Source organism: Pristiophorus japonicus, chromosome 2 (assembly GCF_044704955.1).
Source record: "Pristiophorus japonicus isolate sPriJap1 chromosome 2, sPriJap1.hap1, whole genome shotgun sequence".
Classification (NCBI taxonomy): Eukaryota; Metazoa; Chordata; class Chondrichthyes; family Pristiophoridae; genus Pristiophorus; species Pristiophorus japonicus.
The window spans coordinates 113,761,260-113,786,132 of NC_091978.1; the positions used below are offsets into that span (position 1 = coordinate 113,761,260).

General features: G+C 43.2%; 1 protein-coding gene across 1 annotated transcript in view; it reads left to right on the forward strand.

The window, feature by feature from the left end:
* The window catches only part of ndufs4 (NADH:ubiquinone oxidoreductase subunit S4), a 175,447-nt gene that overhangs the window by 25,121 nt on the left and 125,453 nt on the right, over positions 1-24,873 (forward strand). The window contains exon 2 of the mRNA XM_070868709.1: positions 8,761-8,839. Within this exon, the coding sequence (XP_070724810.1) occupies positions 8,761-8,839 (79 nt within the window). The remainder of the gene's footprint in view (positions 1-8,760; positions 8,840-24,873) is intronic.

The window sequence follows — 24,873 nt, forward strand, 5'->3', positions numbered from 1 at the left end:
ACTTTGCAGTGCTCTCTCTCCACTTTATTGCTGCATCCAGTTCTGGTCACCAAGAAACAGATATTCCAGAGGCTGTGCAGAGAAAAGCCACAAAGCTGACCATCATTGTCGGTGATCTGAGTTATGAGAAAAGACGGGAGAAACTGAGGCGATTCAGCCTAGAAAGGAAGCATCTGAGAAGTGACCTTGGAGTTATACAAGATTCTTAACTGATTTATTTCCATGGTGTTCTGCTCACTCTGCATGTGCTCCCCTTTGGTACTGCGCATGCATGCTCGATTTCTGTTGCACATGCCCAGTACCAAACGGTGCAGTGGCTGCGGTCTTCACATGCACCCTCTGCTCCCTGCGGAGAAGGTCCGGATCGGAGGAGAGAGACGGGGGTGGGGGCGGGGTGGTCTGGATCTTTGTGTGGGGGAGAGAATGTCAGGGCCTTGTTGAGGGGATGGGGAAGAACGTAATCCAGGCCTAAAATGCAGGGGGAGTGGGGGAGGAGAATGAGAGCAAGAACGTGATTCAGATGGGATGATAGATCACTTTCTCCCGCCCACTGTTAGCCTGGATATCGTTCTGCCACCCCCACCCCCTTCACACTTGCACCACGTACATGCGCGCACACACACCCGTTGACCTACACTAGTTCATGGTCCACCAACGGCGATCCTGCTAGGCTGCATGGCCGTGGAACTGTCTGAAGGTCCCATGCAGGCCACTTACCAGCTTTTGAATGGGAGATTGTGCGCGTGCATGAAATTTTAGATGAGTCGATAGCCTGTTAAAGGGACCGTGCAACCTTAAAAAAAAAAATTGGGGGAACATTGTCCATCAACACATCGATTTTAACATTTTCATCCTCGTTTTAAAATCCCTCCATGGCCTCACCCCTTCCTATCTGAACTCGGCAATGTGAGCGCTGTGAGTGCTCATAACCTGGGAAGGTGAGCCCTGTCTGTTCTCTGAAAGTAGTAGTGTTAGCACTGTGAACTAGAATTACTTTAAATTAATCTATGGCAGTAGAACTCGTGGAAGATAACTTTAGGACAAATATCAGAAAATACTTCACACGCTGATCAATTTGTGGATTAAACTTTCAAATAGTGCAGTGGAGACAAAACCCCTGGAATCATTTTTTTTAAAAATTGGATGTTATGAATGAGGATGGACAGAATGGCCGCCACCTCCTATAATTATTTTGCAACCTATACAGTTCAGTGAGTATCAGTTCGAGCACTTGTCTGTGGACCACTCACCGTGGAACTGTGTTTTCCCTGATCAAGTATCAGGCAATGGCCATCTCCAACAAGTGTTGAACTTGGGTATCATTTCAAAATTTGCAGATAATCCGAAGCTCAGAAATGTAACCAATAAGGATACTAACAGACTTCAGGAGGACATAAAGAGACTGGTAAAATGGGGACAAATATGGCAGATTAAATTTAACATGGAGAAGTGTGAAGTAATACATTTTGGTAGGAAGAATGAGGAGTGGTAATATGAACTAAATGGTGCAATTTTAAAGGGATTACAGGAACAGAAAGACTTGGCACCAATCTTTGAAGGTAGCAGGACAAGTTGAGAAGGCTGAAAAAGCATATGGGATCCTTGGTTTTATTAATAGAGGAATAGAGTACAAAAGCAAGGAAGCTATGCTAAACCTTTATAAAACACTGGTTAGGCCTCAGCTAGAGTATTGTGTTCAATTCTGAGCACCACACTAGGAAGGATGTTAGGGGAGCCTTGGTGAGAGTGCAGAAGAGATTCTCTAGAATGGTGCCAGGGATGTATGACTTCAGTTATGTGAATAAGCTGGTGCTGTTCGCCTTGGAGCAGAGAAGGTTAAGAGGAAATTTGATAGAGGTGTTCAAAATCATGATGGGAGTTGATAGAGTAAATAAAGAGAAACTGTTTCCTGGAGCAAAAGGGTCAATAATCAGAGGATGCAGATTTAAGGTGATTGACAAAAGAACCAGAGGCAACATGAGCAAACATTTTTTACACAGCGGGTTGTTGTGATCTGGAATGCGCTGCCTGGGAGGGTGGTGGAAACAGATTCAGTAGGAACATTCAAAAGAGAATTGGGTAAATACTTAAAGCGAAAACATTTACAGGGCTATGGGGAAGGAGTAGGGGAGTGGGATTAAATGGTTATCTCTATCAAAGAGCCTGAGCAGGCACGATGGGTCGAATGGCCTCCTTCTGTGGAAACACCATCACCGTCAAATTCCAGATCAAATCACATACGATCCCGACGTGGACATGTAACAATAATCCTTGGGCCAATATCCTGGCATTTCCTGCCTAACATTGTGAGCACCATCACCACTGGGACTGCCACAGTTCAAGGGCAAGGCAACTAGAGATGGGCAGTAAACCGGGTCATTTTCTGGTTGGCAAACAATGACCACTTCGGTGCCGCAGGGATCGGTGTTGGGTCCTCAATTATTTACAATCTATATTAATGACTTGGATAAAGGGACCAAGTGTAATGTAGCTAAGTTTGCTGATGATCCAAAGATGGGTGGGAAAGCAAATTGTGAGGAGGACACAAAAAATCTGCAAAGGGATATAGACAAGCTAAGTGAGTGGGCAAATATTTGGCAGATGGAGTATAATGTGAGGTTATCCACTTTGGCAGAAATAATAGAAAAGCAAATTCTAATTTAACTGGAGAAAAATTGCAAAGTGCTGCAGTGCAGAGAGACCTGGGGGGTCCTTATGCATGAAACACAAAGTTAGTATACAGGTACAGTAAGTAATCAGGAAGGCAAATGGAATGTTAGCCTTTATTGCAAGGGGGATAGAGTATAAAAGCAGAGCAGTCCTGCTACAATTGTACAGGGTATTGGTGAGGCTACACCTGGTGTACTGCATACAGTTTTGGTCTCCATATTTAAGAAAGGATATATTTGCATTGGAGGCTGTTCAGAGAAGGTTGACTAGGTTGATTTCGGAGATGAGGGGGTTGTCTTATGAGGATAGGTTGAGTAGATTGGGCTTCAGAAGAATGAGAGGTGATCTTATTGAAACTTATAATGAGGGGCCTCGACAAGGTGGATGCAGCGAGGATATTTCCAATCATAGGGGAAACTAAAACTAGGGGACATAGTTTTAAATGGATGGCCCCTTATTGTAAGACTGAGATGAGGAGGATTTCTTCGCTGAGGGTTGTAAGTCTATGGAATTCTCTGTCCCAGAGAGCTGTGGAGGCTGGGTCTTTGAATATATTTAAGGGGGAGATAGAGTTTTGAGCGATAAGGGTGTAAAGGGTTATGGGGAGCAGGCAGGGAAGTGGAGCTGAGTCCATGATCAGATCAGCCGTGATCATATTGAATGGCGGAGCAGGCTCGAGGATTCAAATGGCCTACTCCTGTTCCTATTTCTTATGTTCTTGTGGTCTTAATGTGGCCGTGGCAGCAAAATCCACATCCCAAGAACAAAAAATTTGTGTTAAAACAATGTTGTTTTCCTGTAGTAGAGAAAACCCACCACTTTCCATTAAAACTATATAATCTGAAACTGTTGAGGTTAGTGTCCCATCCTGATTTAGAATGTGAGAAAGATTGATAGCCTGACTACAAGATCCAGTATTATAGGAACATTGCAATTGCTGATGTGTAAGCTACATGTTTGCTGGGCAAATGTGAGCTGCTAAACTGTATCTCAATATTACTACTCCCTTTAACTTTGCATCATCATCCCTTTTATTATTTAATCATTCCTACCTTCCACAGACCTTCCCCTTTGTTGTTTCCTCCCTTTCCCGCCCCCTTTCCGTGCCCCTCTGCTTGGTTTAAAAACTGTTGCATCTCTAACCTTTTTCCAGTTCTGACGAAAGGTCATCGACTTGAAATGTTAACTCTGATTCTTTCTCCACAGATGCTGCCTGACCTGCTGAGTATTTTCATCATTTTCTCTCTCAACCTCAATCTTCTATATCATTCACAATCTGCACTCACGTTCTAACGGTGGATTGTTGCATACAATTTCTGTCTGTGAAAATATTTTTCTTGAATGAAAAGTTAATAACTTCTAACCCAGAAGGGTTATTTTGTGTCTCGTTCCTCCCGCCCCTACCCCCCCCCCCCCCCCACCCACAAATCTCCAGCCCCTCACTCCCTCATTCCCCAGAAAGGAAGTAAGGGATCCTCCTCTTCTGTTAGTACAGAAGCCAACAGGTTCTATAAACTGAGGCAATTGTTAATACTGAATGCTCCTTGTTTTCGCCTCATGGCAGCTTGTCAGAATGTTTTGCAGCCTTACAACTCTTGTACCTGCATGACTGGCATTATTCAGAGGTATTATGTAATCTCTTCCCTAAAAACCATAGTCACTTCATTCTCAGTTACGTTTTCCACAAATTAAAATAAATCCTCACTCGATTCATTAAAGTTACACCCTCTTCCAAATGCCTTGAATAATTTATCTTCAATTACACAAGAAGTGCATTCTCTGAAGCAGGGTCAGAAAATCTTTGGTTGTCTGCAAGTAAAAATCGGATGACAGCTGCCAGCCTTGAGTTAGATATATATATCTCTTTTTGATATTGTACCAGCTCTGGTTGTTCCTCCATTAATGTGTCCAGCATGTCATTTTGTGATCATGTCTTTGACGTGGTTTGCCCAAGAACATAAGGTTTTTGATGGGCTCAATTAAAACTCACCATTTTTCATTCTGATAAATCTACTTATGGAGTCTTTTTTTTCAGATTCCAGGTGATTACTCAAATAAAAATTGACTCAAACAAATAAAATGTAATATTGATTTGTAAGGTCTGTTGGTCTTTGAACTCAACCCGCTGCTGCATTAAGGATCATAACTAAATTTAATAATGCACCTCAGATTGGCCACTAGTTTTAGAGCCACGCAGTAAGTCCAACAACTGATGAGTTTGGACAAGATTGTAGCTGAATTCACTTGTTTCATGTAAATAAAAATTCTATTCAGACATGCCCAGTCTTAAATTCAAGGAATGGGGAAATTAGAGTGGTTTTTACCTATTTCAAAAACTGTAGACTCCAAAAATTCTGCTTTACAAACCATAGCTTGCCATTTTCAGGATGCAGACTTATTCCTCTGTCCCACTACTCTGTTTTCTATCATTCCCAAGATTTTCCAAAATTCCAAACAATGGGGCCACCAGTTGTGGTTCCCTGACATTCTATGCCTCAGCTTCAAGGCACTGATTTGATCTGTTTCACGTGAGTTTTTTTACAGCTTGGGAACCAAATCCATTACACAACTTCAGACAGCGTCCTTGTCTTTAGAAACCGTCCTGTTGTGCGAGAGACACAGACAGAAGTTTTAAGGTATAGAGGGTTGCTACCATCCCTATAAGGTTCTTTTAGGAAATTTACAACTAAAACATGTAACACCAAGTGGAGAAAATGCATTGTGGTGCTCATCATTTTCTCTTATAGTATTGAGTTTTTGGGCCATATTGCAGTTATAACAGCCTTTCATGTTCCCATGAAAAATTTTGCAGAGAAAAAAATATGGAAATTGAATCTTCCTTGAATACTATTTGTTTTGTCCTATACAAACTAAAGTGCTTTGCTCCTGTGATTTTAAATTTCTCATAGAAAGTAGCTATATTTGTAGCTTTGGTTTTGGGCAGAATGAACTCCAGTTCACAGTGTGGACCAACCACATCTTGTCTGATGTGAAAACGGGGCCATTCTAAAGCTTAGTACTAGGTTTCTCCCCAAGGTTGTCTGATACTTTGCAAAAAAAAATTGCAGTTTCTTTGTTCACCTCTTCATATGTCACAGATTGAATGGCGCTTTCAGTATATGGGTGCTAAATGCACTCTTTGTTACACTGTAGACAGAACAAAGCCTTTTCGCAAGTCTAGACAGCTGTTTGTCTCATCCTTGAACTTTGGTAAACCTATTTCAAACCGTGAATTGCAGACTGGTTAGTGGAGTGCATTTTGCATTGTTTTATTAATTTGGCATGGAGACAACATTCTGGGAATATCAGAGGTCATTTTGTTAGAGCAGTGACTGCATCTTTGGCAAATATCAAGGGTGTAAATTTGATAACACCTACAAAGCTTCTGCTTGTCGAAACCTCACACTCTTACAAAATTAGTGTTTGAATTTGTCTGCAAAGCAGAATTTTTAAAATTCTTAGCACAGGGTGAGATCCTCTGTAAAACCTGCATCCTTTTTGTCTTAAGAGTACTACAGAGTTATAATCCAGATGGGAAAAAAACTACTTTTTTATAATCTTCATCTTCCTTTTTCCTAAAGAAAATCTTCATCTGCATATCCTGCAATAAGACAACTTTCTAATTTAAACAATTTGAAAACTTATGAATAGATTTTGTGTGTTTTTTTTGAAAAAGAAAGTTATTTGCTTTTCTGGGCAAAACTGACTGACAAACCTGCAATACAGGAAATTAATTTCGATTAGCTGTAAGGCCATTCATTCCCTCGAGCTTGTTCCGCGATTCAGTTAGATCATGGATGATCTGTACCTTAACTCAATTTACCACCTTAGTTATAGATCCCTTAATACTGTTACCTAACAAAAATATTATCAACCTCCGTTTTGAAATGTTCTACTGACCTAGCCTCAGCAGCTTTTTGGGGAACAGCGTTCCAGACTACCACTGTCCCTTGTGTGAAGAAGTGCTTCCTAACATCACCTCTGAACGGCTTGGCTCTAATTTGAAGGTTATGCTGCCTTCTTCTGGACTTCCCCACTAAAGGAAATAGTTTTTCTTGATTGACCCCATCGACTCCTTTTTAATCATCTTAAGCACCTCAAATAAATCATCTCTTGCTCTTCTAGACTCGAGGGAATGCATGCCTAGGCAATATATAGTCCTAATTTAACCCTTTTAGTCCTGGTATCAATCTGATGAATCTTTGCTGCCCCGTCATCCAAGGTCAGTATATCCTTCCTAAGGTGCAGTGCCCAGAACTGAATGTAATACTCCAAATGCAGTCTAAACAGAGCCCTATACAACTGTAGCATACCTTCCACCCCTTTTTTATTCCAGCCCCATTGAGATGAAAGCTAACATTCCATTAGCCATTTTAGTTATTTTTTGTACCTGTCCACGACACAAGATTGAACATAAGAATAATATAGGCCAGTAGGCTCAATAAGTGTGCTCCTGTTTGGTAAACCTTGCCATACCTGCCTTTTTATTTATCCTTTCTCCAGAAACTTATCTAATTACTAATGGCCTGTGAAAACTTGCACTTCTTACTCCTGACTTCATATATTTTAATTTACATTTCCTGGTATTTGAATACTTTTCCATGCTTAACCTTTTCCTGGCTCAACCTGATCAATTCCTTCATAATCTTGAAAACTACAATTCGCTCACTTCAAAGTCCTTTTTTTTCAAAGGAAGACTATTATTTATTTATTTCCGAAAGGATAGAAGCCAAATTTTTTTAACCATTCCTTGTAACTTCTATTACTTAAACCCAGAATCATCTTTGTAGCTTACCTCGACAGTCTCAAGATTATGAATGAGTGACTAGAGCTGCATATGATGCACTAACTAGGATCTGACTGGTGCCCTATACAGTGATAATACAATCTAGCTCTTCCTCTTGTTCTCACTTCTCCCCCCCCCGCCCCTGGGATTAGTTTCATAAGTTATCCGCAGTAATTCCTGTACCTTAATAACACTGTACTTAAGCGTCTCTATTGGTTTCTTATTCTTATATTAATTATTTTTACCTTTAATCCAAGTTATAAATATTCTCTTGGGTAGGAGTTTATAGTTCAGTGTTCTACTTGCTTTGTTGATTACTCTCCAAGTCCATTGATTTCTATATTTTTGTCACTGTGCTCATTTGAAATAATTTATATGCTGTTGACAAGTTTCCCAAGGCTAGTTCATGGGTATTGATATTGGACCTCGATATTAACCCAGCTCTCTTTCCCTCCCCGCCTCCCCGACAGACAGGAGAGGGTCGGGATTAAAAACGTTGCTTGTTAAATGATAAAACCGTACCAAAAGTTACAACTGGAAAGGCATATGCTTTTTAGTTATGATTTATGGCTCACCTTGTGTATTTTATGACATTCATAATTTAAAAATAATTTGACTAACTTGTTTAGAAGACTAATTTCATCTAAGTTCCCATGGCCATTTGGTCAGATGGATATCTGTATTACACGTTTTAGGATTATTGCTTCACTGGAAAATTGAATGTTAGTGTTAGAATCCCATTTTTTAAAGCAATGTCCCAATAATGAAGAAATTTAGAAGGTACTAACGTAGGTAAAATAATTCATGAATGCTTTAGAAGTATTTTGCTAGTAAAATCCAGTTTTCTTTCTAAAAATATTGGGTGGGGATAGGTATTAAAAATATATATCATTTTGAAGCTCTTTAAACTTGGATAAGCACTGAAGTACGTTGGGTACTTAACAAAAGCTTGTTCTGTAAGAAATTTCGTGGAAGTTGCTGCCTCCTTGCACTTTCTGTTCGTGACAAGCCAGCTGCATTCGCACTTCAGTACAGTCGATGCCACTGGCAGTCTCTGTGACCAAAAGCCTGCAGGCTGCTGTAAAGTGCAGCCTGTTGTGAAGTGCTGAATGGGACTCTGACAGGAACTCAACAGACAGAACTAACTGGGGAGAAATAGGATTTCAGCGCTGCTATATTTTCTGTCTGTCTCATTTTTTGAAGACGAATATTAATAACTAACTTGTTTATGTAAGGTTCATCAGTCTATGTCGTGTAGTTGTATGAAACGCTTTCTAGTGCTTTTTTTTTGTCTTGCACTGCAGGTCATTGAGCACTTCCACATGGCGGCTGGCACAGACTCATACCCAGGACACGCAACTCATCACAGTCGATGAAAAATTGGTAAGGGTTTTAAATTGCTACTACTTTGGTGCCTGGAGGCTGTGTCTGTTCAATAGCAGGCACTGCTTTATGCTATATACTTCTAGGAAAAGTACACAAAGGATTACTGTCAAACTTTTAAGGTCAATTATCAGAGCAGCCGTGATTTCAATATTGTATATCAAGGCAAAAATCAACATTTAAAACTTTACTAAAAGCAATCAATAAACTGTCCTTGTCTGTCTACAAATAATACTTGGCAATGTCGCATAGATTATACAATTAGTTTCATAAACACCTTTAGTGATTTCATTATTAGTCTTCTGGCCCGCAGAGGTTTTGTTTCTTTTCAGTTCATACACTGACTCCTAAAATATGAAATACAGTAATAAAGCTACCTAATCAGAATATCTTTATTGCTGAAACCACTCTAAATCAAACATGTAAAACACTCACCTGTACTTGCCCTATTGGCCCCATTTTTTTCTGTTCTCTGACCTACTTTCTTCCACCAGTTCTAACCCTTTTTTTCTCTCTCTTTATCAAAATAATGTTTTACTTGCCCGTTTTCTTATACTTCTCGCTGCTACTATCCATTTTGGAATGGCATTCTATTATGTAACCTTAAAGGCTGGTTTTAGAGCCAATGAAGTCTGTAGATTGGCAACATAAATGTGACCAGTTAGTATTTACATAAGAACATAAGCACTGACTGCACTCGACCAGCTCCGTTGGGTGGACCACATTGTTCACATACCCAACACAAGACTCCCAAAGCAAGCGCTCTATTCGGAACTCCGACACGGCAGGTGATCCCCAGGTGGGCAGAGGCAACGTTTTAAGGACACCCTCAAAGCCTCCTTGATAAAGTGCAACATTTCCCACAGGCACCTGGGAGTTCCTGGCCAAAGACCGCCCTAAGTGGAGGAAGAGCATCCGGGAGGGCGCTGAGCACCTCGAGTCTCGTCGTTAAGAGCATGCAGAAAGCAAGTGCAGGTAGCGGAAGGAGCGTGCGACAAACCAGACTCCCCACCCACGCTTTCCTTCAACAACTGTCTGTCCCACCTGTGACAGAGACTGTAATTCCCGTATTGGACTGTACCATCTTCATCATCATCATAGGCAGGTCCTCAAAATCGAGGAATTCTTGCTTCCACTCTAAAAGTGAGTTCTCAGGTGGCTGTACAGTCCAATACGGGAATTACAGTCTCTGTCACAGGTGGGACAGATTGTCGTTGGAAGGAAAGGGTGGATGGGAAGACTGGTTTGCTGCACGCTCCTTCTGCTACCTGCGCTTGTTTTCTGCATGCTCTCGGCAACAAGACTCAAGATGCTCAGCGCCCTCCCAGATGCTCTTCCTCCATTTAGGGCAGTTTTTGGCCAGGGACTCCCAGGTGTCAATGGGGATGTTACATTTTATCAAGGAAGCTTTGAGGGTGTCCTTGAAACATTTCCTCTGTCCACCTAGGGCTCACTTGCTGTGTAGCAGTTTTGAGTAGAGCGCTTGCTTTGGGAGTCTGTTCACATGCCTGATACAAATGTGGCCCGCCCAAAGGAGCTGGTCGCGTACGGTCAGTGCTTCGATGCTGGGGATGTTTGCCTGATCGAGGACCCCAACGTTGGTGCGTCTGTCCTCCCAGGGGTTTTGCAGGATCTTGCAGAGACATCATTGATGGTATTTCTCCAGCGACTTGAGGTGTCTACTATATATGGCCCATGTCTTTGAACCATACAGGAGGGCAGGTATCACGACAGCCCTGTAGACCATGAACTTGGTTTGCAGATTTGAGGGCCTGATCTTCGAACACTCTCCCTCAGGCGGCTGAAGGCTGCACTGGTGCACTGGAGGCGGCGTTGAACCTAGTCGTCGATGTCTGCTCTTGCTGATAATAGGCTCCCAAGGTATGGAAAGTGGTCCACATTGTCTAGGGGCGCGCCATGGATCTTGATGACTGGGGGGGCAGTGCTGTGTGGAGGGGTGAGGTTGATGGAGGACCTTTGTCTTACGGCTGTTTCGTGTAAGACCCATGCTTTCGTACACCTCAGTGAAGATGTTGACTATGACTTGGAGTTCAGTCTCTGTGCGCAGGTGCAAGCATTGTCCGCATACTGTAGCTCGACGACAGAGGTTGGGACCGTCTTGGATCTGGCCTGGAGACGACTAAGGTTGAACAGGTTCCCACTGGTTCTGAAGTTTAGTTCCACTCCAGCGGGGAGCTTGTTGAGTGTGAGCTGGAGCATTGAGCGAGGAAGATCGAGAAGAAGGTTGGCGCGATGAAACAGTCCTGCTTGACCCCGATCTGGACATGGATTGGGTCTGTGATGGATCCGTTGGTCAGGATCACGGCTTGCATGTCGTACAGTGGACTGTACAGTCACCTGAGAATTCACTTTTCGAGTGGAAGCAAGTGTCTTCCTCGATTTCAAGGGACTGCCTATTATGATGGATGATGAGAACATAAGAAAATAAGAACATAAGTAGTGCTTTGGGAGCTCTGTATTGTTGGAGCTGCCATATTTGGGATAAGACATTACAACCAGGCCTTATCTGCCTTTTTATGCCTTATTTTGAAGTAGAGCAGGAGGTTTCCGAATGTTCTGGGCCAAAATTCTTGAATCGCAGAATCACTGAATGATACAGCACAGAAGGAGGCCATGTGGCCCATCGCGCCTGTGCCAACTCTTTGGTAGAGCTATCCAACTAGCCCCACTCCCCTGAATTCCTTCCTCAATGGGTCATGGATCTCACTGCTGGTTGTGGAACCTTACTGTACATAAATTGGTTACTACAAAAGAAACAAGAACGAACATTAGAATTAGAAGCAGGAATCGGCCCCTCGAGCCTGCTCCGCCATACAATAAGATCATGGCTGATCTACCTCAACTCCACTTTCCTGCACTCTCCCATATCCCTTGATTTCCTTAATATTCAAAAATCTACCGATCTCTGTCTGGAATATAGTCAACGACTGAGCATCCACAGCCCTCTGGGGTAGAGATTTCCAAAGATTCACCACCCTCTGAGTGAAGAAATTTCTCCTTATCTCAGTCCTAAATGGCTGGCCCCTTATTCTGAGACTGTGACCCCTTTTTCTAGACTCCTCAGCCAGGGGAAATATCCTCCCTGCATCTACCCTGTCAAGCCCTGTAAGAATATTGTATGTTTCAATTAGATCACCTCTCATTCTTCTAAAATCTAGAGAATATAGGCCTAGTCTACTCAATCTCTTCTCATAGGTCAATCCCCCTCATAGGCCAGGAATCAGTCTGGTGAACCTTCATTGCGCTCCCTCTATGGCAAGTGTATCCTTTCTTGGGTAAGGAGACCAAAACTGTACACACTACTCCAGGTGTGGTCTCACCAGGGCCCTATATAAGTGTAATAAGACATCTTTACTCTTGTACTCAAATCCACTTTTAATAAAGGCCAATATACCATTTGCTTTCTTAATTGCTTGCTGTATCTGCATGTTAACTTTGTGATTTGTATACAAGGACACCCAGGTCTCTGAACACCAACATTCCCCAATCTCTCACCATTTAAAAAAAAATACACTGCTTTTCTATTTTTTCTAGCAAAGTGGATAACTTCATATTTCTGTACTTTATATTCCATTTAGCATGTTCTTGCTCACTAACTTAGCCTGTCCATATCCCCTTGAAGTCTCTTTGTATCCTCCTCACAACTTACATTCCCATCTAGCTTTGTATCATCAGTAAACTTGGATATATTACATTGGTCCCTTCATCCAAATCATTGATATAGATTGTGAATGGCTTAGGCCCAAGCACTGATCTTTGCGGTACCCCACTAGTTACAGTCTGCCAATTCGAAAATGACCCATTTATTCCTACTCTCTGTTTTCTGTCCGTTAACCAATCCTCAATCCATGCTAGTATATTACCCCCATCCCATGAGCCCTAATTTTGTTTAATAACCTCTTGTGTGACACCTTATCACATACCTTCTGAAAATCTAAATACACCACATCCACTGGTTCCCCTTTATCTATTCTGCTAGTTACAAACTCAAAAACTAACAGATTTGTCAAACTTGATTTCCCTTTCATTAATCCAGGATGACTCTGCCCAATCCTGTCATTATTTTCTAAGTGGATGCTCAAGAGGCCAGAATTAGAGGAGCCAGATATCTCTGGGATGGTGGTGGGGGCGGGGATGTTGTGGGGCTGGAGGAGATTAGAGATAGGGAGGGGGTGAGACCAATGAGGGATTTGAAAACAAAGATGAGAATTTTAAAAGCGAGGTGTTGCTGCCTGGGAGCCAATGTAGGTCAGCGAGCAGCATGGGTGAAAGGGACTTGTGCGAGTTAGGACACGGGAAGCTTCCATTGTAAATGTGGGCAGTGCTGTGCCACCACTGGCTGGAGGTTGTAATTGCAGCATACAAAAACAAAATACTGCGGATGCTGGAAATCTGACATAAAAATAGAAAATGCTGAAAATACTCAGCAGGTCCGGCAACATAGATGGAGAGAGAAACAGAGTTAACGTTTCAGGTTATCCTTCATCAGAACTGGAAACAGTTAGAGATGTAACAGATTTTTAAGCAATTGTAGGGGCAGGGAGAGGGGGGAGGGGAGGAAAGGACAAAAGGAAAGGTCTGGGATGGAAGGCAGGAGAGATTAAGAGACAAAAGGGATGATATTGCAAGGCAAAACAGATGGTAATGGGGCAAGTTAAGAAATAAAAGATGATTTTAGATGAGGTTTAAACTTAATGTGAACATGTCTAACCGAGAGAACATAAGAACATAAGAATTAGGAACAGGAGTAGGCCATCGAGCCTGCTCTGCAATTCAACAAGATCATGGCTGATCTGGCCGTGGACTCAGCTCCACTTACCCGCCCACTCTCCATAATCCTTAATTCCCTTATTGGTTAAAAATCTATCTATCTGTGATTTGAATACATTCAATGAGCTAGCCTCAACTGCTACCTTGGGCAGAGAATTCCACAGATTCACAACCCTCTGGGAGAAGAAATTCCTTCTCAACTCGGTTTTAAATTGGCTCCCCTGTATTTTGAGGCTGTGCCCCCTAGTTCTAGTCTCTCCGACCAGTGAAAACAACCTCTCTGCCTCTATCTTGTCTATCCCTTTCATTATTTTAAATGTTTCTATAAGATCACCCCTCATCCTTCTGAACTCCAACGAGTAAAGACCCAATCTACTCAATATATCATAAGGTAACCCCCTCATCACCGGAATCAGTCTAGTGAATCGTCTCTGTACCCCCTCCAAAGCTAGTATAACCTTCCTTAAGTAAGGTGACCAAAACTGCACGCAGTACTCCAGGTGCGGCCTCACCAATACCCTGCACAGTTGCAGCAGGACCTCCCTGCTTTTGTATCCATCCCTCTCTCAATGAAGGGCAACATTCCATTCGCCTTCCTGATTACCTGCTGCACCTGCAAACTAACTTTTTGGGATTCATGCACAAGGACCCCCAGGTCCCTCTGCACCGCAGCATGTTGTAATTTCTCCCCATTCAAATAATAATCCCTTTTACTGTTTTTTCCAAGATGGATGACCTCACATTTTCCGACATTGTATTCCATCTGCCAAACCTTAGCCCATTCACTTAACCTATCTAAATCTCTTTACAGCCTCTCTGTGTCCTCTACACAACCCGCTTTCCCACTAATCTTTGAGTCATCTGCAAATTTTGTTACACTACACTCTCTCCCCTCTTCCAGGTCATCTATGTATATTGTAAACAGTTGTGGTCCCAGCACCGATCCCTGTGGCACACCGCTAACCACCGATTTCCAACCCAAAAAGGACCCATTTATCCCGACTCTCTGCTTTCTGTTCGCCAGCCAATTCTCTATCCATGCTAATACATTTCCTCTGACTCCGCGTACCTTTGTCTTCTGCAGTAACCTTTTGTGTGGCACCTTATCGAATGCCTTTTGGAAATCTAAATACACCACATTCATAGGGACACCTCTATCCACCATGCTCGTTATATCCTCAAAGAATTCCAGTAAGTTAGTTAAACATGATTTCCCCTTCATGAATCCATGTTGTGTCTGTTTGATTGCACTATTCCTATCTAGATGTCCTGCTATTTCTTCCTTAATGATAGCTTCAAGCATTTTCCCCACTACAGATGTTAAACGAACCGGCCTATAGTTACCTGCTTTTTGTCTGCCCCCTTTTTTAAACAGAGGCGTTACATTAGCTGCTTTCCAATCCGCTGGTACCTCCCCAGAGTCCAGAGAATTTTGATAGATTATAACGAATGCATCTGCTATAACTTGCGCCATCTCTTTTAATACTCTGGGATGCATTTCATCAGGACCAGGGGACCTGTCTACCTTGAGTCCCATTAGCCTGTCCAGCACTACCCCCCCTAGTGATGGTGATTATCTCAAGGTCCTCCCTTCCCACATTCCCGTGACCAGCAATTTTTGGCATGGTTTTTGTGTCTTCCACTGTGAAGACCGAAGCAAAATAATTGTTTAAGGTTTCAGCCATTTCCACATTTCCCATTATTAAATCCCCCTTCTCATCTTCTAAGGGACCAACATTAATTTGGTCACTCTTTTCCGTTTTATATATCGGTAAAAGCTTTTACTATCCGTTTTTATGTTTTGCGCAAGTTTACTTTCGTAATCTATCTTTCCTTTCTTTATTGCTTTCTTAGTCATTCTTTGCTGTCGTTTAAAATTTTCCCAATCTTCTAGTTTCCCACTAACCTTGGCCACCTTATACGCATTGGTTTTTAATTTGATACTCTCCTTTATTTCCTTGGTTATCCATGGCTGGTTATCCCTTCTCTTACCGCCCTTCTTTTTCACTGGAATATATTTTTGTTGAGCACTATGAAACAGCTCCTTAAAAGTCCTCCACTGTTCCTCAATTGTGCCACCGTTTAGTCTGTGTTCCCAGTCTACTTTAGCCAACTCTGCCCTCATCCCACTGTAGTCCCCTTTGTTTAAGCATAGTACGCTCGTTTGAAACACCACTACCTCACCCTCAATCTGTATTACAAATTCAACCATACTGTGATCACTCATTCCGAGAGGATCTTTTACTAGGAGATCGTTTATTATTCCTGTCTCATTACACAGGACCAGATCTAAGATAGCTTGCTCCCTTGTAGGTTCTGTAACATACTGTTCTAAGAAACAATCCCATATGCATTCTATGAATTCCTTCTTAAGGCTACCCCGTGCGATTTGATTTGACCAATCGATATGTAGGTTAAAATCCCCCATGATTACTGCCGTTCCTTTTTCACATGCCTCCATTATTTCCTTGATTATTGTCCGCCCCACCGTGAAGTTATTATTTGGGGGCCTATAAACTATGCCCACCAGTGACTTTTTCCCCTTACTATCTCTAATCTCCACCCACAATGATTCAACATTTTGTTCATTCGAGTCAATATCTTCTCTCACAACTGCCCTGATATCATCCTTTATTAACAGAGCTACCCCACCTCCTTTCCCTTCTTGTCTATCTTTCCGAATTGTCAGATACCCCTGTATGTTTAATTCCCAGTCTTGGCCACCCTGCAACCACGTTTCTGTAATGGCCACCAAATCGTACTCATTCGTAATGATTTGTGCCGTCAACTCATTTACTTTATTTCGAATGCTACGTGCGTTTAGGTAGAGTGTTTTAATACTAGTTTTTAAACCATGATTTTTAGTTTTGACCCCTCCTGTAGCCCCTTTATATTCATACATATTGTCCCTTCCTATCACCTTGTGGTTTACACTTACCCCAGTGCTACTCTGCTCTGTTGCCTCCTGCCTTTTGCATTCTTTCTTGGGGTCCTTTTTCATCTGAGCTCTCACCCGCTCTAACTAGCTCAGAGCCCTCTCCTGGGTTCTGAATACTCCTCGCATTGAGGCACAGAGCTTTCAGGCTTGCCATTTTATTACACTTTGACCCTTTAGAATTTTGCTGTACAGTGGCCCTTTTTGTTTTTTGTCTTGGGTTTCTCTGCCCTCCACTTTTACTCCTCTCCTTTCTGTCTTTTGCTTCTGTCTCCATTTTGTTTCCCTCTGTCTCCCTGCATTGGTTCCCACCCCCCTGCCATATTAGTTTAACTCCTCCCCAACAGCACGAGCAAACACTCCCCCTCGGACATTGGTCCCGGTCCTGCTGAGGTGCAGGACGCCCGGTTTGTACTGGTCCCACCTCCCCCAGAACTGGTTCCAATGCCCCAGGAATTTGAATCCCTCCCTGCTGCACCGCTGCTCAAGCCACGTATTCATCTGAGCTATCCTGCGATTCCTACTCTGACTAGCATGTGGCACTGGTAACAATCCTGAGATTACTACTTTTGAGGTCCTACTTTTTAATTTAGTTCCTTAAATTCGTCTAGTAGGATCTCATCCCTTTTTTTACCTATAGCGTTGGCACTAATGTGCACCACGACAACTGGCTGTTCACCCTCCCTTTTCAGAATGCCCTGCACCCTCTCCGAGACATCCTTGACCCTTGCACCAGGGAGGCAACATACCATTCTGGAGTCTCGGTTGCGGCCGCAGAAACGCCTATCTATTCCCCTTACAATTGAATCCCCTATCACTATCGCTCTCCCACTCTTTAATCCTGCCCTCCTGTGCAGCAGAGCCAGCCACGGTGCCATGAACTTGGCTGCTGCTGCCCTCCCCTGATGAGTCATCCACCTCAACAGTACTCAAAGCGGTGTATCTGTTTTGTAGGGGGATGACCGCAGGGGACCCCTGCACTACCTTCCTTGCACTGCTCTTCCTGCTGGTCTTCTATTCCCTAGCTGGCTGTGGACCCTTCACCTGCGGTAAGACCAACTCGCTACACGTGCTACTCACGTCATTCTCAACATCATGGATGCTCCAGAGTGAATCCCCCCTCAGCTCCAATTCCACAACGCGGTCTGTCAGGAGCTGGAGGCGGATACACTTCCCGCACACGCGAAGTGATCCTGTGTTCCCACATGGTACAGGAGGAGCATATCACGTGACTGAGCTCTCCTATGACTTAACCTTTAGATACACTTAATTTGGCGACAACACTGTTAACAGGTTACTTACTGATATAAAAAATATAAAGTAAAGAAAAGCTACTCACCAATCACTTACCACTTTGGCTGTGACGTCACCTTTTGATTTCTTTCTACTTTTTTGCTTTTTCTCCCGGCTGGAGCTGTACAAGCTCGCCTTTATAGGCCTCACCACGCCCCCGGACTCGCGCTGCTCGAACTTCCGCTCCTCCTCCGACGTTGGGCCTTTATAGGCCTCACCACGCACCCCGGACTCGCACTGCTCGAACTCGAGAGTGGTTGTACTAGGCATGTCTTCTGGAATCTCTGATATTTTTTGTGTGATTTTTAAGAAACAATTTGTGTGTGTATGCAAGAATAATATGAAATTGGTGGTTACTTAATGTCTGTCTGTAGCTTTGATATTTTTACAGACCAGATGATTTACTAAGCAGTTTACAGCTGTTGGAAGCACATCGTCGTGCTCCTTTTTATAGGGGGATAAAAGTCACCATTTTTAGAACATAAAATCACATTTTGTTTTATGTTTTAGCTTCTGAAAAATAAGATAGCTCACCATAAAGTTCTGAGGTGCACCAATCTGGTTTCAAAGCGAAATAGGCAGAGCTAGATCAACTGCAGTGTTGTCCAGTAAACAATGTATCTATATTTTAAACAAGATAACATGGAACATACAAAGCAATTGTTAAAAAAAAATGGTGGTAAGTATAAATAATAGACGAAAACCACCTTGACATGACCTATAAAAGTGTAACCTATACCAACTTTAAGCTCCTGTTGCTTTTCAGTGGGCTTGAGAATTAACGAATTAGCATCAATTGAGCATAAAAGAAAATTAAATTTAGTTGTGGAAAAATGTATCGCTCCTGTGTTTGTTCCATGGTTATTTCAATGCTCTTGAAATTTGTGTTCCATCAGCCACAAAATGTTAGCTTCAATTCATTGTTGAAACAAAACTAGTGAAAGGCACCAAAGGCTTTGACTTGCAAAGAAAATGTATTAATGGATTAAAGCTGTTGACTTGCTTTTTAATCTATAAACTACCACATCTGTACTGTACTTAAAATATTCACAGTGGGGTAGACGGAATGTGTTTTTTAAAGCTTCACGAGTTGTTAGTCTTGCTTTCAGGATTGCCCATAAAAATAATGAGCTCCAAAGCAGAAAAAAAGCATTTCATGTAGCTTTGGAGATAACATCCTAAAGCTATGTTGTATATTATGTATACAGCAGGCACTGATTTAATGCCTAATGGTGGCAATATACATTCTGGACCAAAGCAAACCTGATCATGGAGCTGTAAATTTCTGGTGATAATCCAACTATTTTACGCCATTAAACCCTCTATTATGAGCCATTATTATATAGATAAACTTTCAAACTTGAGGGGTGAGCAGCGTTGATAAATCCAATCCCCCACATTTTTGTGCCTCTTTTGTCTTCGGTCTTCCAGAGTGTGTAAGTCTGTGTATGTCTATGTCCTTCTCTCACACTTCCTGCCCCTCGCCCCTTTCCTGCTGACTCTGCTCCTCGCTCCATTCTCTCTTTCTCTGTCCTCTCCGCCCCAGCATCACCCCTTCTCTCTCTTTCCGCCCCCACCATCAATACGATCATGGCTGAATTTCTACATCAACTCTACTTTCCTATCCTATCCCCATATCCCTGGATTCCCTTAGTGCACAAAAATCTATCAATCTCGGTTCTGAATATACTCGTCGACTGAGCAGCCACAGTCCTCTGGGTTACAGAATTCCAAAGATTTGCAACCCTTTGAGATAAGAAATTTCTCATCTCAGTCTTAAATGGCTGACCCCTTATCCTGAGACTATGACCCCTAGTTCTGGACTCTCCAGACAGGGGAGACAGCTTTTCAGGATCTGCCATGTCAAGCACTCGAACAATTTTATGCGTTTCAGTGAGTACTGCATTGAAGTGTTAGCCAAGATTATATGCTCCAGTTCTGCAGTTAGGCTTAAACTCTAAGGGTTCAAGTTTCGGACCCCCGCTAGGACAGGGCACATCGGAGAGGCCTGCCTAATTTGTAGAACTGAAAAAGCGCCAAATACTTATCTCGCGATTCTCCGATATCTGTAGGCCTGTTTCCAGCTCGGCGCGGCGCAGCAGGAGCTGCTGGTGGCAGAGCTTATAGCCCTGCGCCAAAAACAGTGCCGGCAGCTGCGTGTGTGCGCAGTAGCTCCTGGCCCTCCCAGCGCATCCTGTCTCTGGGCGACGACCCTATCCCAGGCCGAAAGAACATCGCCCCTATCCCAGGCCAAGTGGCCTGACAGGACTTAACCTCTTCTGTGGCGGCCCACCCTGCATCTCCTGGGGGCAGGCCCCGCCCGAACTCTTCGTTGACGGAGGGGCCCGCCTGCCTGGCATCTCGCAGGAGGTGGGCCCCACCTGAAGTCCTCGGCGGGGCCTGCTCGAAGTGATTGTCGCCAATGGGCCCCGCCTGAAGTCCTGGTCAGCGGCGGGGCCCACCCAGTCGGCATCTCCTGGGGGGGGGGGGGGCGTCCCAGCATGCTGTTGGCGGGCTCCTGGTGCTGCAATAGGTGAGTAGAAACGTAATTTTTTATTTAATGATTAAATTTTTATTATTTAAAAAAAAAAAATTCATTTATTGGTTGATTTATTGATTTATTCATCATTTATTATTGATGATGGCTCTTTATTTGTAAAAGTGAAGTGTATAATACTTGTAAACTTTCCTTCCCCCCCCCCTCCCCATCTCTCGTTCCCTGCGCCTAATTTCTATAGTGCAGGCAAGGTTTTTCTGAGCGTACAAAAATCTACATTTACTCCATTCTAAGTTAGATTGGAGTAAGTTTTCGCTGCCTAAATTTGCAAAACAGGCGTAAGTGGCTGGACACGCCCCCTTTTGGAAAAAAACGGTTCGAAAATTAAACTATTCTAACTCACTAGAACTGGAGCAAACTAAATGCCGAGAATTGCAATTTTTAAGATGCTCCATTCTAAACTAATTGCTCCAAAAAAATAGGAGCAACTCCGGCTGAAACTTGAGCCCAAAGCTTCTGAAACAGATCCAAATGTGTCACCACTTAACCTAGCTGGCAATACCAATATCCAGTTGTTTTTTTTAATTCATTCATGAGATGTGCATGTCGTTGGCGAGGCCAGTATTTATTGCCCGTCACTAATTGCCCTTGAGAGGGTGTTGTTGAGCCGCCGCCTTGAACTGCTGCAGTCCGTGTGGTGAAGGTACTCCCACAGTGCTGTTAGGGAGGGAGTTCCAGGATTTTGACCCAGCGACAAGGAAGGAACGGCGATATACTTCCAAGTCAGGATGGTGTGTAACTTGGAGGTGGTGGTGTTCCCAAGCGCCTGCTGCCCTTCTCCTTCTAGGTGGTAGAGGTCGCGGGTTTGGGAGGTGTCAAAGAAACCTTGGCGAATTGTTGCAATGCATCTTGTAGATAGTACACAGTGCGCCGGTGGTGGATGGAGTGAATGTTTAAGGTGGCGGATGAGGTGCCAATCAAGCGGGTTGCTTTGTCCTGGATGGTGTCGGGATTTGTTGGGTCTGCATTCATCCAGGTAATGGAGAATATTACATCACACTCCTGACTTGTGCCTTGTAGATGGTGGAAAGGCTTTGGGGTATCAAATGTAACGCACCTATTTAAAAAAAGAGGCAGACAAAAAGCAGGAAACTATAGACCAGCTAGTCTAACATCTGTGGTTGGGAAAATGTTGGCGTCCATTATTAAAGAAGCAGTTGCAGGACATTTGGAAAAGCAAAATTCAGTCAGATTCAGGTGAATTTATAATGGGGAACAAAGAAATGGCAGACCAGTTGAACAAATACTTTGGTTCTGTCTTCACGAAGGAAGACACAAATAACCTTCCGGAAGTACTAGGGAACCGAGGGTCTAGTGAGAAGGAGGAACTGAAGGATATCCTTATGAGGTGAGAAATTGTGTTAGGGAAATTGATGGGATTGAAGGCCGATAAATCCCCGGGGCCTGAAAGTCTGCATCCCAGAGGCCCTAGAAATAGTGGATGCGTTGGTGATTATTTTCCAACAGTCTTATCGACTCTGGATCAGTTCCTATGGACTGGAGGGTAGCTAATGTATCACCACTTTTTAAAAAAGGAAGGAGAGAGAAAACGGGTAATTATAGACCGTTTAGCCTGACATCAGTAGTGGGGAAAATGTTGGAATCAATTATTAAAGATGAAATAACAGCGCATTTGGAAAGTAGTGACAGGATAGGTCCAAATCAACAGTGATTTATAAAAGGGAAATCATGCTTGACAAATCTAGAGTTTTTTGAGGATGTAACTAGTAGAGTGGATAAGGGAGAACCAGTAGATGTGGTGTATTTGGACTTTCAAAAGATTTTTGACAAGGTCCCACACAAGAGATTGGTGTGCAAAATTAAAGCACATTGTATTGGGGGTAATGTACTGACGTGGATAGAGAACTGGTTGGCAGACAGGAAGCAGAGAGTCGGGATAAACTGGTCCTTTTCAGAATGGCAGGCAGTGACTAGTGGGGTGCCGCAGGGCTCAGTGCTGGGACCCCAGCTATTTACAAAAAAATTAATGATTTGGATGAAGGAATTGAGTGTAATATCTCCAAGTTTGCAGATGACACTAAACTGGGTGGTGGTGTGAGCTGTGAGGAGGACAGATTAGGTGAGTGGGCAAATGCATGGCAGATGCAGTATAATGTGGATAAATGTGAGGTTATCCACTTTGGGGGCAAAAACACAAAGGCAGATATATTATCTGAATGGTGGCAGATTAGGAAAAGGAGAGATGCAATGAGACCTGGGTGTCATGGTACATTAGTCATTGGAAGTTGGCATGCAGGTACAGCAGGCGGTGAAGAAGGCAAATGGTATGTTGGCCTTCATAGCTAGGGGTTTTGAGGATAGCAGCAGGAAGGTCTTACTGCAGTTGGACAGGGACTTGGTGAGGTCTCACCTGGAATTTTGTGTTCAGTTTTGGTCTCCTAATCTGAGGAAGGACGTTCTTGCTATTGAGGGAGTGCAGTGAAGGTTCACCAGACTGATTCCCAGCTGGCAGGACTGACATATGAGGAGAGACTGGATCGACTGGGCCTGTATTCACTGGAGTTTACAAGGATGAGAGGGGATCTCATAGAAACATATAAAATTCTGACGGGACTGGACAGGTTAGATGCAGGAAGAATGTTCCCGATGTTGGGGAAGTCCAGAACCAGGCGACACAGTCGAAGGATAAGGGGTAATAAGAACATAAGAGTTAGGAACGGGAGTAGGCCATTTAGCCCCTCGAGCCTGCTCCGCCATTCAAAAGGATCATGGCTGATCTGGCCGTGGACTCAGCTCCACTTACCTGCCCGCTCCCCATAACCCTTAATTCCCTTATTGGTTAAAAATCTATCCATCTGTGATTTGAATACATTCAATGAACTAGCCTCAACTGCTTCCTTGGGCAGAGAATTCCACAGATTCACAACCCTCTGGGAGAAGAAATTCTTTCTCAACTCGGTTTTAAATTGGCTCCCCTGAACTCCAATGAGTAAAGACCCAGTCTACTCAATCTATCATCATAAGGTAACCCCCCTCATCTCCGGAATCAGCCTAGTGAATCGTCTCTGTACCCCCTCCAAAGCTAATATATCCTTCCTTAAGTAAGGTGACCAAAACTGCACGCAGTACTCCAGGTGCGGCCTCACCAATACCCTGTACAGTTGCAGCAGGACCTCCCTACTTTTGTACTCCATTCCTCTCGCAATGAAGGCCAACATTCCATTCGCCTTCCTGATTACCTGCTACACCTGCAAACTAACTTTTTGGGATTCATGCACAAGGACCCCCAGGTCCCTCTGCACTGCAGCATGTTGTAATTTCTCCCCATTCAAATAATAATCCCTTTTACTGTTTTTTTTTTCCAAGGTGGATGACCTCACATTTTCCGACATTGTATTCCATCTGCCAAACCTTAGCCCATTCGCTTAACCTATCTAAATCTCTTTGCAGCCTCTCTGTGTCCTCTACACAACCTGCTTTCCCACTAATCTTTGAGTCATCTGCAAATTTTGTTACACTACACTCTCTCCCCTCTTCCAGGTCATCTATGTATATTGTAAACAGTTGTGGTCCCAGCACCGATCCCTGTGGCACACCGCTAACCACCGATTTCCAACCCGAAAAGGACCCATTTATCCCGACTCTCTGCTTTCTGTTCGCCAGCCAATTCTCGATCCATGCTAATATATTTCCTCTGACTCCGCGTACCTTTGTCTTCTGCAGTAACCTTTTGTGTGGCACCTTATCGAATGCCTTTTGGAAATCTAAATACACCACATTCATAGGGACACCTCTATCCACCATGCTCGTTATATCCTCAAAGAATTCCAGTAAGTTAGTTAAACATGATTTCCCCTTCATGAATCCATGCTGCGTCTGCTTGATTGCACTATTCCTATCTAGATGTCCTGCTATTTCTTCCTTAATGATAGCTTCAAGCATTTTCCCCACTACAGATGTTAAACGAACCGGCCTATAGTTACCTGCCTTTTGTCTGCCCCCTTTTTTAAACAGAGGCGTTACATTAGCTGCTTTCCAATCCGCTGGTACCTCCCCAGAGTCCAGAGAATTTTGATAGATTATAACGAATGCATCTGCTATAACTTGCGCCATCTCTTTTAATACTCTGGGATGCATTTCATCTGGACCAGGGGACTTGTCTACCTTGAGTCCCATTAGCCTGTCCAGCACTACCCCCCTAGTGATAGTGATTGTCTCAAGGTTCTCCCTTCCCACATTCCTGTGACCAGCAATTTTTGGCATGGTTTTTGTGTCTTCCACTGTGAAGACCGAAGCAAAATAATTGTTTAAGATCTCAGCCATTTCCACATTTCCCATTATTAAATCCCCCTTCTCATCTTCTAAGAGACCAACATTAATTTTGTCACTCTCTTCCGTTTTATATATCGGTAAAAGCTTTTACTATCCGTTTTTATGTTTTGCGCAAGTTTACTTTCGTAATCTATCTTTCCTTTCTTTATTGCTTTCTTAGTCATT